Below are 20087 nucleotides of genomic sequence, written 5' to 3' on the forward strand. Positions count from 1 at the left end.
AGAATTACCTTGTGTATCCCACAAAAAACGTTCACTGTTATAAGCTAACTTTTTAGCTTGAAGCAAAATTCCCCAAATTCCCGGGCTTAACTTCCCATGGAAAATTTCTGATTTTCTTTTTTAAATTTACCGGAAAGTTTCCTACCCTTTGCAACCCTACATGTGACTAATACCATTTGATTTGACATCTTGTAATGAATAATGTGGATATTGAGCAAGTTGAGGAGAGTAAACTGCTTGGAGTAACCCTGGATTGTAAACTGTCATGGTCAAAACATATTGAAACAGTAGCTAGGATGGGGAGAAGTCTGTCTATAATAAAGCGCTGCTCTGTATTCTTAACAGCACTAACAAGGCAGGTCCTACCAGCCCTAGTTTTGTCGCACCTGGACTACTGTTCAGTTGTGTGGTCAGGTGGCACAAAAAGGACTTAGGAAAATTGCAATTGGCTCAGAACAGGGCAGCACGGCTGGCCCTTGGATGTACACAGAGCTAACAATACTATGCATGTCAATCTATCCTGGCTGAAAGTGGAAGAGAGCTTGACTTCTTCACTACTTGTATTTGTGAGAGGTATTGACATGTTGAATGTACCGAGCTGTGTTTGAACTACTGGCACACAGCTCGGACACCCATGCATACCCCACAAGACATGCCACCAGAGGTCTCTTCACAGTCCCCAAATCCAGAACAGACAATGGGGGGCGCACAGTACTACATAGAGCCATGGAACTCTATTCCACATCAAGTAACTCATGCAAGAAGTAAAAAACCTACAGAACAGCAGGGACAGTGAAGCCACACAAACATAGACACATGCATACAAACACACGATAACATACACACTATACACACACATGTACACATGGATTTTGTGTTACAGATGCTATGTGGTAGTAGAGTAGAGGCCTGAGGGCACACACTTAATATGTTGTGAAATCTGTTATGAATGTATTGTAATGTTTTTAAAATGTATAACTGCCTTAATTTTGCTGGACCCCAGGACCCCATCCATGGAAATAACTGGTACAAGAAAAATATGGTGGAAACTCCCTCTAGCATAGAATCATGCTTTAATTGTAAGTGGAGTACACAAGTCAAAGGGAACACTTCAGGAAAATGTGGGATGCAGCCACACATTGAAAACTGACATTCACATAATAGCAGAAATGGGGCTGCTGATAACCTTCTGGTGCAACGCTGTGACCATGTCTCTCTCCGTCATTATGGAGGAAACTATTCTCCAATCCAGATAAACTCAGTGCTTTTTAAACTGGGGCAAGGTCACGTCTTGCCTATAGGTACCCTGATGCTGTTGTGTCAAAAAATATCACAAATGTGGAATGGCCCCATACAGCATGATTTTCAGTTGGTTGAAGGAGCATGGGGCTCAAAATAGCCGGGCTGTGGGTATGATTTAGGTATTGTATTAGCCAAATATAACCTAATGAATAAATGTCATAACGGTATGTTTCTTTGGATTTAATTAGGCCTATATTACTACTGTGTTGGCCAATAGCCACATACAATGACTACAGTAGGCTATATACACGGAGTGTACAAAACATTAGAAACACATTCCTAATTTTGAGTTGCACCCCCTTTTGCCCTCAGAACAGCCTAGATTTGCCAGGGCATGGAAGCATTGCAGTTCTTGAGACACAAACCAGTGCGCCCAGCACCTACTACTATACCCCATTCAAAGACACCTAAATCTTTTGTCTTGCCCATTCACCCTCTGAATAGCACACATACACAATCCATGTCTCAATTGTCTCAAGGCTTAAAAATCCTTATTTAACCTGTCTCCTCCCCTTCATCTACACTGATTGAAATGGATTTAACAAGTGAAAATGGATCATAGCTTTCACCTGGATTCACCTGGTCGGTCATGGAAAGAGCAGGTGTTCTTAATGTTTTATATACACACAGGCCAGTTTATTAGGTACACCACCCAGTTCATGACAATGGATCGCACGTGGCATTGGCATGCTATATAAAGCAAGCAGACAGGCATCGAGGCATTGTTACTGTTCGATTGAACTCTAGAATGGGAAAAACTAGTGACTTAAGCGACAGAGTGGTATGATGGTCGGTGCCAGGAACGCCAGATCCAGTGTCTAGGGTAAACAGAGAATGGTGCGACTAGGGTTGCACATGTTGGGGAATATTCGAAGGTGGAAACTTTCCGTGGGAATTAACGGAAATATATGCAAATTAATATTAACACCATTTAAATGTAGATGTTTTTTGCATTGGATATACAGTTGAAGTCAGAATGTTTTTTTTTTTTCACCTTTATATAACCAGGTGGGCTAGTTGAGAACAAGTTCTCATTTACAACTGCGACCTAGCCAAGATAAAGCAAAGGAGTGTGACACAAACAACAACACAGAGTTACACATGGAATAAACAAGCGTACAGTCAATAACACAATAGAGAAAAAGAAAGTCTATATACAGTGTGTGCAAATGGCGTGAGGTAAGGCAAAAAATAGGCCATAGTAGCAAAGTAATTACAATTTAGCAAATTAACACTGGAGTGATAGATGTGCAGATGATGTACAAGTAGAAATACTGGTGTGCAAAAGAGCAGAAAAGTAAATAAAAACAATATGGGGATGAGATAAGTAGATTGGATGGGCTATATCCAGATGGGCTATGTACAGCTGCAGCAATCGGTTAGCTGATGTTTAAAGCTAGTGAGGGAAATATAAGTCTCCAGCTTCAGCGTTTTTTGCAATTCGTTCCAGTCATTGGCAGCAGAGAACTGGAAGGAAAGGCGGCCAAAGGAGATGGTGCCTTTGGGGAGGACCAGTGAGATATACCTGCTGTAGCGCGTGCTACGGGTGAGTGTTGTTATCGTGACCAGTGAGCTGAGATATGGCGGAGCTTTACCTAGCAGAAACTTGTAGATGACCTGGAGCCAGTGGGTCTGGCGACGAATAGGTAGCGAGGGCCAGCCGACTAGAGCATACAGGTCGCAGTGGTAGGTGGTATATGGGGCTTTGGTGACAAAACGGATGGCACTGTGATAGACTGCATCCAATTTGTTGAGTAGAGTGTTGGACGCTATTTTGTAAATGACATGGGCGAAGTCGAGGATCGGTAGGACAGTCAGTTTTACGAGGGTATGTTTGGCATCGTGAGTAAAGGAGGATTTGTTGTGAAATAGGAAGCCAATTCTAGATTTTATTTTGGAGATGTTTAATATGAGTCTGGAAGGAGAGTTTACAGTCTAACCAGACACCTAGGTATTTGTAGTTGTCCACATATTCTAAGTCAGAACCGTCCAGCGTAGAGGTCGACCGATTATGATTTTTCAACGCCGATACCGATACCGATTATTGGAGGACAAAAAAAGCCGATACCGATTAATCGGCAGATTTATTAGAAAAAAATGTCACTCCAAAGGTTGAGGTTGTGGACAGGTGCCTTTTATACTGATAACAAGTTCAAACAGGTGCCATTAATACAGGTAACGAGTGGAGGACAGAGGAGCCTCTTAAAGAAGAAGTTACAGGTCTGTGAGAGCCAGAAATCTTGCTTGTTTGTAGGTGACCAAATACTTATTTTCCACCATAATTTGCAAATAAATTCATTAATAATCCTACAATGTGATTTTCTGGATTTTTTTTTCTCATTTTGTCTGTCATAGTTGAAGTGTACCTATGATGAAAATTACAGGCCTCTCATCTTTTTAAGTGGGAGAACTTGCACAATTGGTGGCTGACTAAATACTTTTTTGCCCCACTGTATATACACTGCTCAAAAAAATAAAGGGAACACTAAAATAACACATCCTAGATCTGAATGAATGAAATATTCTTATTAAATACTTTTTTCTTTACATAGTTGAATGTGCTAACAACAAAATCACACAAAAATGATCAATCGAAATCAAATTTATCAACCCATGGAGGTCTGGATTTGGAGTCACACTCAAAATTAAAGTGGAAAATCACACTACAGGCTGATCCAACTTTGATGTAATGTCCTTAAAACAAGTCAAAATGAGGCTCAGTAGTGTCTGTGGCCTCCACGTGCCTGTATGACCTCCCTACAACGCCTGGGCATGCTCCTGATGAGGTGGCGGATGGTCTCCTGAGGGATCTCCTCCCAGACCTGGACTAAAGCATCCGCCAACTCCTGGACAGTCTGTGGTGCAACGTGGCGTTGGTGGATGGAGCGAGACATGATGTCCCAGATGTGCTCAATTGGATTCAGGTCTGGGGAACGGGCGGGCCAGTCCATAGCATCAATGCCTTCCTCTTGCAGGAACTGCTGACACACTCCAGCCACATGAGGTCTAGCATTGTCTTGCATTAGGAGGAACCCAGGGCCAACCGCACCAGCATATAGTCTCACAAGGGGTCTGAGGATCTCATCTCGGTACCTAATGGCAGTCAGGCTACCTCTGGCGAGCACATGGAGGGCTGTGCGGCCCCACAAAGAAATGCCACCCCACACCATGACTGACCCACCGCCAAACCGGTCATGCTGGAGGATGTTGCAGGCAGCAGAACGTTCTCCACGGCGTCTCCAGACTGTCACGTCTGTCACATGTGCTCAGTGTGAACCTGCTTTCATCTGTGAAGAGCACAGGGCGCCAGTGGCGAATTTGCCAATCTTGGTGTTCTCTGGCAAATGCCAAACTACCTGCACGGTGTTGGGCTGTAAGCACAACCCCCACCCGTGGACGTCGGGCCCTCATACCACCCTCATGGAGTCTGTTTCTGACCGTTTGAGCAGACACATGCACATTTGTGGCCTGCTGGAGGTCATTTTGCAGGGCTCTGGCAGTGCTCCTCCTGCCCCTTTCTACACAAAGGCTGAGGTAGCGGTCCTGCTGCTGGGTTGTTGCCCTCCTACGGCCTCCTCCACGTCTCCTGATGTACTGGCCTGTCTCCTGGTAGCGCCTCCATGCTCTGGACACTACGCTGACAGACACAGCAAACCTTCTTGCCACAGCTCGCATTGATGTGCCATCCTGGATGAGCTGCACTACCTGAGCCACTTGTGTGGGTTGTAGACTCCGTCTCATGCTACCACTAGAGTGAAAGCACCGCCAGCATTCAAAAGTGACCAAAACATCAGCCAGGAAGCATAGGAACTGAGAAGTGGTCTGTGGTCACCACCTGCAGAACCACTCCTTTATTGGGGGTGTCTTGCTAATTGCCTATAATTTCCACCTTTTGTCTATTCCATTTGCACAACAGCATGTGAAATTTATTGTCAATCAGTGTTGCTTCCTAAGTGGACAGTTTGATTTCACAGAAGTGTGATTGACTTGGAGTTACATTGTGTTGTTTAAGTGTTCCCTTTATTTTTTTGAGCAGTGTATATCATATACACACACACACATTTTTGTAATAATGACAATTGCAACAATACTGAATGAACAATGAACACTTTTATTTTAACTTAATATAATACATAAATACACACATACACAGCTCTGAAGTGACAATGATACTGAAGAGTCTGCTTAGGAGACAAATACTCTCAACTGTTTGAATAAAAATAGAGTTTAAGTTACCTGTGATGAATGTTGAAAACAAAAACTTTATTTTCTATATGCAGGAAATCCTATTTTAATAATGGGCATGGTAAGAATTGACAACCAAAGTGCAAGTCATAATGCCCATGACACCTTCTAGCAAAATCTGAAAAGCGGTTCCTTCATTTATTCCATAGGATATTTTTAGATTCACTTAAAATAAGGTCTGTGTTTCGTGTAGGCTTACACCACCGTGCCAATTTTATAACTGTGTAGATATCCATAGGACAAGGTAACTCTGATCAATAGTGGCTAAATATAAGCGAAGATCTTTTTTTTTGTAGAGTCGATTTATGAAAATATGTTGACAAACGTTACCTTATCCTAGTGAGATTTACACGGGTATCAAAACGTCGAGGCGGTTTAAGCCTGCACGAAACACAGACCTTATTTGAAGTAGATCAAGACATTATCTATGGAAGACATGAACGGTAAAATAACGAAGGAACCACATTCAAGTTCAGCCACAAGTTATTACAGGAATTATAACGCGTCGACTATTTCTCTCTAAACCATATACCTTTGACTAATCCGGAAACTATCACCTCGAAAACAAAACGTTTATTCCGTTCTGTATTTTATCTAACGGGTGGCATCCATGAGTCTAAATATTCCTGTTACATTGCACAACCTTCAATGTTGTCATAATTACGTAAAATTCTGGCAAATTAGTTCGCAAAGAGAAAGGCGGCCCAAACTGTTGCATATACCCTGACTCTGCGTGCAATGAACGCAAGAGAAATGACACAATTTCACCTGGTTAATATTGCCTGCTAACCTGGATTTCTTTTAGCTAAATATGCAGGTTTAAAAATATATACTTGTGTATTGATTTTAAGAAAGGCATTGATGTTTATGGTTAAGTACACATTGGAGCAATGACAGTCATTGATTGATTGTTTTTTATAAGATAAGTTTAATGCTAGCTAGCAACTTACCTTAGCTTACTGCATTCGCTAACAGGCAGGCTCTTCGTGGAGTGCAATGTAATCAGGTGTTAGAGCATTGGACTAGTTAACTGTAAGGTTGCAAGATTGGATCCCCCGAGCTGACAAGGTTAAAAATCTGGCAGAACGTTCCTGGGCCGTCATTGAAAATAAGAATGTGTTCTTAACTGACTTGCCTAGTTAAATAAAGGTGTAAAAAAAAAATGTAATTAATTAAAAAAATATTTTAAAAAAATAAAATAGGCAAATTGGCGCCCAAAAATACCGATTTCCGATTGTTATGAAAACTTGAAATCGTCCCCGATTAATCGGTCGACCTCTAGTCCAGAGTAGTGATGCTGGACGGGTCAATCTACTTTGTGCATGACACAAGTCATTTTTCCAATAATTGTTTACAGACAGATTATTTCACTGCATCCCAATTCCAGTGGGTTAGAAGTTTACATACACTAAGTTGGCTGTGCCTTTAAACAGCTTGGAAAATTCCAGAAAATGATGTCATGGCATTAGAAGCTTCTGATAAGCTAATTGACATAATTTGAGTCAATTGGAGGTGTACCTGTGGATGTATTTAAAGGCCTACCTTCAAACTCAGTGCCTCTTTGCTTGACATCATGGGATAATCAAAAGAAATCAGCCAAGACCTCAGGAAAAAAAAAAATTGTAGACCTCCACAAGTCTGGTTCATCCTTGGGAGCAATTTACAAATGCCCGAAGGTACCAAGTTCATCTGTACAAACAATAGTACGCAAGTATAAACACAATGGGACCACGCCGTGGTCATACCGCCCAGGGAGGAGACGCGTTCTGTCTCCTAGAGATCAACGTACTTTGGTGCGAAAAGTGCAAATCAATCCCAGAACAACAGCAAAGGACCTTGTGAAGGTGCTGGAGGAAACAGGTACAAAATTATCTATATCCACAGTAAAACGAGTCCTATATCGACATAACCTGAAAGGCCGCTCAGCAAGGAAGAAGCCACTGCTCCAAAACCCCCATAAAAAAGCCAGATTATGGTTTGCAACTGCACATGGGGACAAAGATCGTACTTTTTGGAGAAATGTCCTCTGGTCTGACGACAAAATAGAACCGTTTGGCCATAATGACCATGGTTATGTTTGGAGGGAAAAGGGGGAGGCTTGCAAGCCAAAGAACACCATCCCAACCGTGATGCACATGTCGTGGGGGTGCTTTGCTGTAAGAGGGACTGGTCCACTTCACAAAGTAGATGGCATCATGAGGTGGGAAAAGTATGTGGATATATTGAAGCAACATATCAAGTCAGGAAGATAAAGCTTGGTCGCAAATGGATCTTCCAAATGAACAATGACTTCAATGGCTTAAGGACAACAAAGTCAAGGTATTGGAGTGGCCATCACAAAGCCCTGACCTCAATCCTATAGAAAACGTGTGGGTAGAACTGAAAAAGTGTGTGTGAGCAAGGAGGCCTACAATGGGCCAAAATTCACCCAACTTATTGTGGGAAGCTTTTGTAAGGCTACCCGAAACATTTGACCCAAATTAATCAATTCAAAGGCAATGCTACCAAATACTAATTGAGTGTATGTAAACATCTGACCCACTGGGAATGTGATGAAAGAAATAAAAGCTTAAATAAATAACTCCTATTGTTCTGACATGTCACATTCTGAAAATAAAGTGGTGATCCTAACTGACCTAAAACAGGGAATTTTTACTCTGGTTAAATGTCAGGAATTGTGAAAAAACTGAGTTCAAATGTATTTGGCTAAGGTGTATGTAAACCTCCGACTTCAACCGTATTTACCAAATCATATGGAGACAGAAACATAAACATTTTACCTTATCATAAGTAGACATAATTGCAAATGATTAAATCCTTCCAATAGAAATAAAGAAATACTACTTAGTTACGAATTGAACTTAAATTAGTTGACTCTTCACATGGGATGATTTCACTGAACAACAAAAGGGAATATTGAATGACCCCAATGATCCATCACATCTCCAAAAAAAGTTTAACATATATGTGTAAAATGATAGTCTAGAAACTAAAGCTTTGGTTGTCTTCCTCTCAGGCTTCCATGTCTTCTCCCTGGACCTCCTCAATGTCCACCTCTTGAACATCAGACTCTGAGGCCTCATCTTCACTGTCACTTTCCAACCTTGTTGAAGATGGCTCGTTGTCAGGCTCAAAAAGCCTCAAATTTGCCCGGATGGCCACCAATATTTCAACCCTGTATTGGTCAGCCTGTTGTGTGCTTTGGTGTGTGTTCCCAAACAAGGACCAGTTGCGCTCTGATGCGGCTGATGTTGAGATTTGGAGGATGATGGAGGCAACAGGGGAAAGAGCCTCAGATCCACAAAGTCCCATCCACCAGGTGGCTGATTAGATATGTTGGCACAACTGCAATATTGCATCTCAATCCCAAAGCCCTTGCTTGAAAGTGTACTTCGCCAGACTGCCAAGAACCTTGCCCTCATCCAGACCAAGGTGGCGAGACACGGTAGTGATGACACCATAGGCCTTGTTGATCTCTGCACCAGACAGGATGCTCTTACTTGGGGTCCAAAATGTACGCTGTGGCGTTTATGGTCTTCAGGCAGAAGTCTTCATGCTTTTTGATGTATTTCAGAACTGCAGTTTCCTCTGCTTGGAGCAACAGTGAAGTGGGCAGGGCAGTACGGGTTTCTTCACTTACATCTGCAAGCAGAGTCTGAACATCAGACAGGATGGCATTGTCTCCCTCAATCCATGCAATGGCTACTGCTATAGGTTTCAGGAGTTTCAGGCTGCTTACCACTCTCTCCCAAAGTAAATCATCCAGTAGGATCCTCTTGATGAGGCTGTCCATATCGGCAGACTGTGATATGGCCATTTCTTGGAGAGACTCCTTCCCCTCCAGGAGACTGTCAAACATGATGACAACACCACCCCAACGGGTTCTGCTGGGCAGCTTCAATATAGTGCTCTTATTTTTCTCACTTTGCTTGGTGAGGTAGATTGCTGCTATAACTTGATGACCCTATACATACCTAACCATTTCCTTGGCTCTTTTGTAGAGTGTATCCATTGTTTTCAGGACCATGATGTCCTTGAGGAGCAGATTCAATGCATGAGCAGCACAGCCAATGGATGTGATGTGAGGGTAGGACTCCTCAACTTTAGACCAAGCAGCCTTCATGTTCGCAGCATTGTCTGTCACCAGTGCAAATACCTTCTGTGTTCCAAGGTCATTGATGACTGCCTTCAGCTCATCTACAATGTAGAGACCGGTGTGTCTGTTGTCCCTTGTGTCTGTGCTCTTGTAGAATACTGGTTATGGGGTGGAGATGATGTAATTAATTATTCATTGCCCACGAACATTCAACCACCCATCAGAGATGATTGCAATAGTCTGCTTTCTCTATGATTTGCTTGACCTTCATTTGAACTCTGTTGAACTCTGCATCCAGCAAATGAGTAGATAAAGCATGTCTGGTTGGAGGAGTGTATGCTGGGTGAAGAACATTCAGAAATCTCTTCCAATACACATTGCCTGTGAGCATCAGAGGTGAACCAGTTGCATACACAGCTCGAGCAAGACATTCATCAGCATTTCTCTGACTATGATCCTCCATTGAGTCCAAAAATCGTCCGATTCCAGGAGGATCATGAGCTGTTGCTATCGATAAAGTGTCTGATTCATAATTTTCACCTCGAATAGAAGTAGAGGGACTTTTGTCAGAGGTTGCTTGCTGTGAGCGCTGAGAGAACTGTATGCACTTGGCCAGATGATTCTGCATCTTTGTTGCATTCTTCACATGTGATTTGGCCAAGTATTTACAAATGTACACAGCTTTTCCTTCTACATTAGCTGCAGTGAAATGTCTCCACACATCAGATAGTGCTGAGATTGTTAACAAGTTAAAAAGTATTTAAACACACTTTGCTGTCGGCTACTATTTACTAGTTAACAAAAAAAGTATGTATGTCATATAAAATATATTCACCCCAGCCAGTATTGTAATCAAAACTTACCCGAAAGCATGTACAGTCGTGGCCAAAAGTTGAGAATGACACAAATATTAATTTTCACAAAGTCTGCTGCCTCAGTTTGTATGATGGCAATTTGCATATACTCCAGAATGTTATGAAGAGTGATCAGATGAATTGCAAAGTCCCTCTTTGCCATGGAAATGAACTGAATCCCCAAAAAACATTTCCACTGCATTTCAGCCCTGCCACAAAATGACCAGCTGACATCATGTCAGTGATTCTCTCGTTAACACAGGTGTGAGTGTTGACGAGGACAAGGCTGGAGATCACTCTGTCATGCTGATTGAGTTCGAATAACAGACTGGAAGCTTCTAAAGGAGGGTGGTGCTTGGAATCATTGTTCTTCCTCTGTCAAGCATGGTTACCTGCAAGGTAACACGTGCCGCCATCATTGCTTTGCACAAAAAGGGCTTCACAGGCAAGGATATTGCTGCCAGTAAGACAGCACCTAAATCAACCATTTATCAGATCATCAAGAACTTCAAGGAGAGCGGTTCAATTGTTGTGAAGAAGGCTTCAGGGCGCCCAAGAAAGTTCAGCAAGCGCCAGGACCGTCTCCTAAAGTTGATTCAGCTGCGGGATCGGGGCACCAACAGTACAGAGCTTGCTCAGGATTGGCAGCAGGCAGGTGTGAGTGCATCTGCACACACAGTGAGGCGAATACTTTGAGGATGGCCTGGTGTCAAGAAGGGCAGCAAAGAAGCCACTTCTCTCCAGGAAAAACATCAGGGACAGACTGATATTCTGCAGAAGGTACAGGGATTGGACTGCTGAGGACTGGGGTAAAGTAATTTTCTCTAATGAATCCCCTTTCCGATTGTTTGGGGCATCCGGAAAAAAGCTTGTCCGGAGAAGACAAGGTGAGCGCTACCATCAGTCCTGTGTCATGCCAACAGTAAAGCATCCTGAGACCATTCATGTGTGGGGTTGCTTCTCTGCCAAGGGAGTGGGCTCACTCACAATCTTGCCTAAGAACACAGCCATGAATAAAGAATGGTACCAACACATCCTCTGAGAGCAACTTCTCCCAACCATCCAGGAACAGTTTGGTGAACAATGCCTTTTCCAGCATGATGGAGCACCTTGCCAGAAGGCAAAAGTGATAACTTAGTGGCTCGGGGAACAAAACATTGATATTTTGGGTCCATGGCCAGGAAACTCCCCAGACCTTAATCCCATTGAGAACTTGTGGTCAATCCTCAAGAGGCGGGTGGACAAACAAAAACCCACAAATTCTGACAAACTCCAAGCATTGATTATGCAAGAATGGGCTGACATCAGTCAGGATGTGGCCCAGAAGTTAATTGACAGCATACCAGGGCGGATTGCAGAGGTCTTGAAAAAGAAGGGTCAACACCGAAAATATTTACTATTTTCATCAACTTCATGTAATTGTCAATAAAAGCTTTTGACACTTATGAAATGCTTGTAATTACACTTCAGTATTCCATAGTAACATCTGACAAATATCTAAAGACACTGAAGCAGCAAACGTTGTGGAAATTAATATTTGTGTCATTGTCAACTTTTGGCCATGACTGTAGGCCTTGGCTCAGACAGTGTAGTAGTGTGGGCTCAATAGCATCTCATTTAGAGGTCGACCGATTAATCGGAATGGCCGATTAATTAGGGCCGATTTCAAGTTTTCATAACAATCGGAAATCGGTATTTTTGGACACCAATTTGGCAGATAAAACAAACAAAAAATTACACCTTTATTTATCCTTTATTTAACTAGGCAAGTCAGTTAAGAACACATTCTTATTTTCAATGACAGCCTAGGAACGGTGGGTTAACTGCCTTGTTCAGGGGCAGAATGACAGATTTTTACCTTGTCAGCTCGGGGGATTCAAACTTGTAACCTTACAGTTAACTAGTCCAACACTCTAACCACCTGATTACATTGCACTCCACGGGGAGACTGCCTGTTACGCGAATGCAGTAAGAAGCCAAGGTAAGTTGCTAGCTAGCATTAAACTTATCTTATAAAAAACAATCAATCAATCATAATCACTAGTTAACTACACATGGTTGATGATACTACTAGTTTATCTAGCGTGTTGCATATAATCGATGCGGTGCGTATTCGGAAAAAGGACTGTTGTTGCTCCAATGTGTACTTAACCATAAACATCAATGCATTTCTTAAAATCAATACACAAGTATATATTTTTAAACCTGCATATTTAGATAAAAGAAATCCAGGTTAGCGGGCAATATTAACCAGGTGAAATTCTGTCACTTCTCTTGCGTTCATTGCACGCAGAGTCAGTGTAAATGCAACAGTTTGGGCCGCCTAATTTGCCAGAATTTTACGTAATTATGACATAACATTGAAGGTTGTGCAATGTAACAGGAATACTTAGACTTAGGGATGCCATCCGTTAGATAAAATACGGAACGGTTCCGTATTTCACTGAAAGAATAAACGTCTTGTTTTCGAGATGATAGTTTCCGGATTCGACCATATTAATGACCTAAGGCTCGTATTTCTGTGTGTTTTATGTTATAATTAAGTCTATGATTTGATAGAGCAGTCTGACTGAGCGATGGTGGGCACCAGCAGGCCCGTAAGCATTCATTCAAACAGAACCTTCGTGCGTTTTGCCAGCAGCTCTTCGCTGTGCTTCAAGCATTGAGCTGTTTATGACTTCAAGCCTATCAACTCCTGAGATTAGGCTGGTGTAACCGATGTGAAATGGCTAGCTAGTTAGCGGGGTGCGCGCTAATAGCGTTTCACACGTCACTCGCTCTGAGACTTGGAGTAGTTGTTCCCCTTGCTCTGCATGGGTAACGCTGCTTCGAGGGTGGCTGTTGTCGATGTGTTCCTGGTTCGAGCCCAGGTAGGGGCAAGGAGAAGGACGGAAGCTATACTGTTACTGTACCTATAAGAACATCCAATAGTCAAAGGTATATGACATACAAATCGTATAGAGAGAAATAGTCCTATAATAACTACAACCTAAAACTTCTTACCTGGAAATATTGAAGACTCATGTTAAAAGGAACCACCAGCTTTCATATGTTCTCATGTTCTGAGCAAGGAACTTAAACGTTAGCTTTCTTACATGGCACATATTGCACTTTTACCTTCTTCTCCAACACTTTGTTTTTGCATTATTTAAACCAAATTGAACATGTTTCATTATTTATTTGAGGCTAAATTGATATTATTGATGTATTATATAAAGTGTGAAGTGTTCATTCAGTATTGTTGTAATTGTCATTATTCCAAATAAAAAAAATATATTTTAAATCGGCTGATTAATCGGTATCGGCTTTTTTGGTCCTCCAATAATCGGTATCGGAGTTGAAAAATCATAATCGGTCGACCTCTAATCTCAGTGTGTAAGATCTTGAGAATCAGCTGTACATGTGATGGAAGAGTGCACTGCACATGTGATGGAAGAAAGCACTGTGCATGCAAAGGGTTGCAATTCCATTGAATTGGGGATAGTTTAACCAAAATATGCCACAAGACCTAGAATTGCCTTATGTGTATCCCACAAAAAAGGTTCACTGTTATAAACAAACGTTTTATTGAATTTAAGCAAAATTTCCGGGCTTAACTTCCATTGGAAAATCTACGGAAAAATTCCGACCCTTTGCAACCGTAGGTCCGACAAACAAAAACATCCAGTCAGCGGCAATCCCGTGGGTGAAAACAGCTCATTGATGAGAGCGGTCGAAGGAGAATGGCAAGAATCAAGCAAGCTAGCAGGCGGACCACAAACAGACAAATAACGGGGCAGTACAACAGTGGTGTGCAGAACGGCATCTTGGAACGCAAAACTTGTTGATCCTTGTCACGGATGGGCTATTGCAACAGACGACCACACCGGGTTACAATCCTATCAGCTAAAAACAAGAAGAACAGTTCCAATGGGAACGCGATCACCAACACTGGACAATTGAGGAGTGAAAAAACATTGCCTGGTCTGACAAATCCCGGTTCCCGTTGCGTTGAGTCAGGATTTGGCGTAAGTAGTGTGAGTCCATGGAACCATCTTGCCTGATATCAACGGTACAGTGGCAGTGGTGTACCAATCAGTTGTGTTGACAAGGTAGGGTGGTATACAGAAGATGGTCCTTTACCAAATAAGGCTAAGTCCATATTATGGCAAGAACAACTCAAATAAGCAAAGAGAAATGACAGTCCATCATTACTTTGAGACATGAAGGTCAGTCAATGTCGAACATTAAGGACTTAGAAAGTTTCTTCAAGTGCAGTCACAAAAACCATCAAGTGCTATGATGAAACTGGTTCTCGTGAAGACCTGCCTTGAACGCCAGCATACCGTAGTCGCCTCTTCACTGTTGACATTGAGACTGGTGTTTTGCAGGTACTATTTAATGAAGCTGCCAGTTGAGGACTTGTGAGTAGTCTGTTTCTTAAACTAGACACTAATGTACTTGTCCTCTTGCTCAGTTGTGCACCGGGGCTTCCCACTCCTCTTTCTATTCTGGTTAGAGCCAGTTTGCGCTGTTCTGTGAAGGGAGTACACAGCGTTGTACGAGATCTTCAGTTTCTTGGCAATTTCTCACATGGAATAGCCTTCATTTCTCAGAACAAGAATAGACTGACGAGTTTCATGAGAAAGATCTTTGTTTCTGGCCATTTTGAGCCTGTAATGGAGCTGATGCTCCAGATACTCAACTAGTCTAAAGAAGGTCAGTTTTATTGCTTCTTTAATCAGAACCACAGTTTTCAGCTGTGCTAGCATAATTGCAAAAGGGTTTTCTAATGATCAACTATCCTTTTAAAATTATAAACTTGGATTAGCTAATACAACGTGCCATTGGAACACAGGAGTGATGGTTGCGTATAAATGTAGATATTCCATAAAAAAATCTACCGTTTCCAGCTACAGTAGTCATTTATAACATTAACAATGTCTACACTGTATTTCTGATCAATTTTATGTTATTTTAATGGACTTTTTTTTTTGCTTCTCTTTCAAAAACAAGGACATTTCGAAGTGACCCCACACCTTTTGAACGGTAGTAAATATATATTGAAATGTATGTTTCATTGGATAAGCGTGTTGACAAAATTACCATATTATAATTAATATGAGGCCTAGATTATTACATAAAGCATGGATTCGAACAGTGTGGGTACATGGGAATGAATTATCTGATGTTCTGTCATGGTGGTGGGCCTTGAACCCACCTGTAAGGGTGGCAGGTAGCATAGTGGTTAGAGCATTGGACTAGTAACCAAAAGGTTGCAAGATCGAATCCCTGAGCTGACAAGGTTAAAATCTGTCATTCTGCCCCTCAACACGGCTGTCGTTGTAAGTAAGAATTTGTTCTTAACTGACTTGCCTAGTTAAATAAAGGTAAAATTTAAAATGTAAAAAATAGGAGCCCTTCAAAACAGCCCCACTCACAGTGCAGCTGCAGAGGAGATAACACATACCACTTTACCCAAGCGAAACAAACACCTGACGAATACTGTTCACAACAGTTGGGGCCAATAAGAGTAAAATGTGTTACAAGGTCAATACCGTTCTCCAATATAAAGTTTATATATTTAATTTAACTAGGCAAGTCAGAACAAATTCTTATTTACAATGACAGCCTACACCGGCCAAACTTGGACAACGCTGGGTCAATTGTGCACCGCCCTATGGGACTACCAATCACGGCCGGTTGTGATACAGTCTGGATTTGAACCATGATGTCTGTAGTGACGCCTTTAGCACTGAGATGCAGTGTCTTAGACCACTGCACCACATGGGAGCCCAAGTAGGGCAGAAAGGGTCTGGTATAATCTTGTAATAGAACCTGTAAAACATGTCACTGGCTAAGATACCGCCAGAGATAGAACAACTCAAGCATCACATCCTGCAGCTTATCCAGACGCTCACTGACCCACTGGCACTTCTAACATGCAGGTAAAATAAATACAACACATACAGTAGCTGGCCAACAGATCGTAAAACACGCGTATGAATTAACAATTCATTATGTTGCTGATGGGCATTAGTTTCAGTAACTTATCCTATAGCCGTTATTGCAGACAGATAACGTCACATTTCTTCTAAAGAAAACAACATCAACACACGGGCTATGTGACATTGTAGCAAACTGGAGGCATTCAAACGGAGTTTACGGGGCTACTGAGAATGTAGCCCCTGAGGCATCAACACGTGTCCCAATTTTTTTTTTTCGTTAGATGAGCATTACTACCGAATTGATAAGAGCGTTATTAAGGCCATGCGATCCGCTCAGTATAGTTCAGCACTTTACATTGCATAACTCAGTAGCCACCACAGCGCTCGAGGTTGGCGGGGATTATCAACTGGAGTGACAGGGTTCCCAGCTAGAGTGACAGGGTTCAAATGAGCATTGAATTGACCCTTGCGCATGTGAGTGTGTAATTTTGACCAAAACGGAGGAATATTCCCAAAGTGTCATTATGTTGTAATTCACTGGGTTAGCCACCGTTATGATAACGCTGCCTACAATAAGATTTTCGGGTACGACATGTAATGGCCATTATAACAAATCAAATTTACAAACAAATAATGTCTAATCTAATAATATATTTTAGTGCTGTTTGAAAGAGCAAATGTGGCTAATTCGGTTAAAACCTTGTGCCAAGCTCAAGACTCAATTTGTTTTATCAGCTTGCACGACCGTGCTAGCCAGCTAGCTAGCTAGCATAGCCTTAGGGCCAGCTACTGCTTCTCCAGGGTTAAACATATACCATAAAGAAAGGAAATTAATAATTACCTCTCGCTGACCAGTACAACGTCGGCATCGGTCCACTGTTTGAAAATGGAAGGTAGTACTCTCCGAAAGATGAAGAAGAGACCGGGAAAAACTACGACGCCGCAAGCCAGCACTTGCAACATCCTTGCGTTGCACTTGTCCTGCTATCAAGCTAGCGACCTTATCTATTATTATAATCTGGTTCGAGGGCTACTAAACGTATTTTACACACCGTGTTTTACACCGGTGACTGGGATTCGCCGTGTTTTCTAGACTGCATTGGTGCTCACGCCACAAGATCCAGTCACCGGTGACCGCTGCGTTTTTTCCCTTGCCTCAGCAGCACCACACTGTACCGTTACACAAAAACTAGCGGTGAAGGTACCCGGTGATTGATTGGTCTTCACTCCTGCCCTGGCGCAAAGCCGGTAACGTTAGCCAGCACGCTAACTACATGCCGCGGGATACACTTTAATTGCGAGGTTTGAGATTATTCAACCAGCAAAAACATGCGCCCGGTAGTCCACGATGAATATCATAAATATGTTAATTAAACCGTGGAAAGGCAAGGTTCGACCTATGCTTCTTCGAGATGGGGTGCTATGCTGCTAACCATCAACGACTCGACAAGCGCTTTTATGCCTTACGGTGCAGACCCCACACACAGTGGACTGCAAGGTGCATTCCGCAAGACAGCGCCATCTAGGCAGCAGCGGACCTGTGCTGCATACCGTTACAGAACCCTGATTATTCTGAATTTTGCTGTTTTAGTAGCCAACTCTTACTAGTCTCCACTAGAACACTGAATTAGACTATGCATTATTACAAAAGCATGCATTTTTGAAAAAACACTCTATTTACATGTATCACAAAAGAGAAGTAGAAATATAAATATTCACCACATTTTTATGTATTTTCTGTGTATGTATTGATGTAATGTGCATATTTCTAATCACGTTAGACACTGTATAAAACATATAAGTATCAAAAGAGCTCTGTCAATTTTGTATTTGCTCCACATCCTGTATATGTACAGTACCTTCGGAAAGTATTCAGACCCCTTGACTTTTTCCACATTTTGTTACGTTACAGCATTATTCTAAAATGTATTAAATTGTTTACATTTGGGGAGTGTCTTCCATTCTTCTCTGCATATCCTCTCAAGCTCTGTCAGGATGGATGGGGAGCGTCGCTGCACAGCTATTTTCAGGTCTCCAAGAAATATTAGATCGGGTTCAAGTCCGGGCTCTGGCTGGGCCATTCGAGGACATTCAGAGACATGTCCCAAAGCCACTCTTGCATTGTGTGCTTAGGGTCGTTGTCCTGTTGGAAGGTGAACCTTCGCCCCAGTCAGGTCTTGAGCGCTCTGGAGCAGGTTTTCATCAAAGATCTCTCTGTACTTTGCTTCGTTCATCTTTCCCTCAATCCTAACTAGTCTCAAAGAGTTCTATCTTGGTTTCATCAGACAAGGGAATCTTGTTTCTCATGGTTTGAGAGTCTTTAGGTGCCTTTCTACAAACTCCAAGCGACCTGTTTTGTGCCTTTTACTGAGGTGTGGCTTCCGTCTGGCCACTCTACCATAAAGGCCTGATTGGTGGAGTGCTGCAGAGATGGTTGTCCTTCTGGAAGGTTCTCCCATCACCACAGAGGAACTCTAGAGCTCTGTCAGAGTGACCATCGGGTTCTTGGTCACCTCCCTGACCAAGGCCCTTCTCCCTGATTGCTGAGTGGCCAGATGGCCAGCTCTAGGAAGAGTCTTGGTGGTTCCAAACTTCTTCCATTTAAGAATGATGGAGGCCACTGTGATCTTGGGGACCTTCAATGCTGCAGAAATGTTTTGGTACCCCTCCCCAGATCTGTGTCAAAACACATTCCTGTCTCGGAGCTCTACGGACAATTCCTTCGACCTCATTGCTTGGTTTTTGCTCTGACATGCACTGTCAACTGTGGGACCTTATATAGACAGATGTGTGCCTTTCCAGATCATGTCCAATCAATTGAATTTACCACAGGTGGACTCCAATCAAGTTGTATAGACATCTCAAGGATGATCAATGGAAACAAGATGCACCTGAGCTGAACTTCGAGTCTCATAGCAAAGGGTTTGAATACTTAAAATAAATGATTTCAGTTTTTTTTTTTTTATACATTTGCAAAAATGTCTAACAACCTGTTTTCGCTTTATCATTATGGGGTATTGTGTGTAGATTGCTGAGGATTTTTATTTATTTAATACATTTTAGAATAAGGCTGTAACATAACAAAATGTGGAAAAAGTCAAGGGGTCTGAATACTTTCCGAAGGCACTGTATATCAATGTATACGATGGGGGACAACAGTAAGTAGTGAGTGAAGGTTTTCATGCTGAGGGGGGTATGGTGGTGTGGGGAAAGGGCAGTGTGGCATTAGTGGCGCTCCGGCTGTGGCGCTCACTGAGTGGTGGAGGGCTCATGGTGTGAGGGCTTAGTGACCCACAGGTCACCCAGTGCTGTTGAGTCCACACAGGCTCCCCTTTGTTCTCCAGTCTGCCCGTCACAGCCCCTAATCCTGCCCCTGCCCCATGGGCTCCCAAAGCCAGCACCGCCCACTTACCCCTACTGAGTCCTCACACACACACACAAGGGAGAAAGATATCTTGTTGGTGTTACTGCTCTCTCTCATTCTATCTCCCCCTCTCCCTCTCTCTCTCAGATTCAGATATACTTTATTAACATGAATGACAAGGCCACTGTTGCTAAATCAAAGTGAGATAATTACATAAACAAGAACAGTAAATAAATAAATAAATAATAGTAATGGTGATTAGAGGAAGAGGAAAAAAATATATAAATAAAAATATATAT

General features: G+C 42.3%; 1 protein-coding gene across 1 annotated transcript in view; it reads right to left on the reverse strand.

The window, feature by feature from the left end:
- Positions 1 to 17901, reverse strand: part of LOC120056898 (ceramide synthase-like) — a 48683-nt gene extending 30782 nt beyond the window's left edge. The window contains exon 1 of the mRNA XM_039005166.1: positions 17266 to 17901. Within this exon, the coding sequence (XP_038861094.1) occupies positions 17266 to 17387 (122 nt within the window). The 5' untranslated portion in view covers positions 17388 to 17901. The remainder of the gene's footprint in view (positions 1 to 17265) is intronic.
- Positions 17902 to 20087: the final 2186 nt, after the last annotated feature.

The sequence above is a fragment of the Salvelinus namaycush genome, chromosome 12 (assembly GCF_016432855.1).
Source record: "Salvelinus namaycush isolate Seneca chromosome 12, SaNama_1.0, whole genome shotgun sequence".
NCBI lineage: Eukaryota > Metazoa > Chordata > Actinopteri > Salmoniformes > Salmonidae > Salvelinus > Salvelinus namaycush.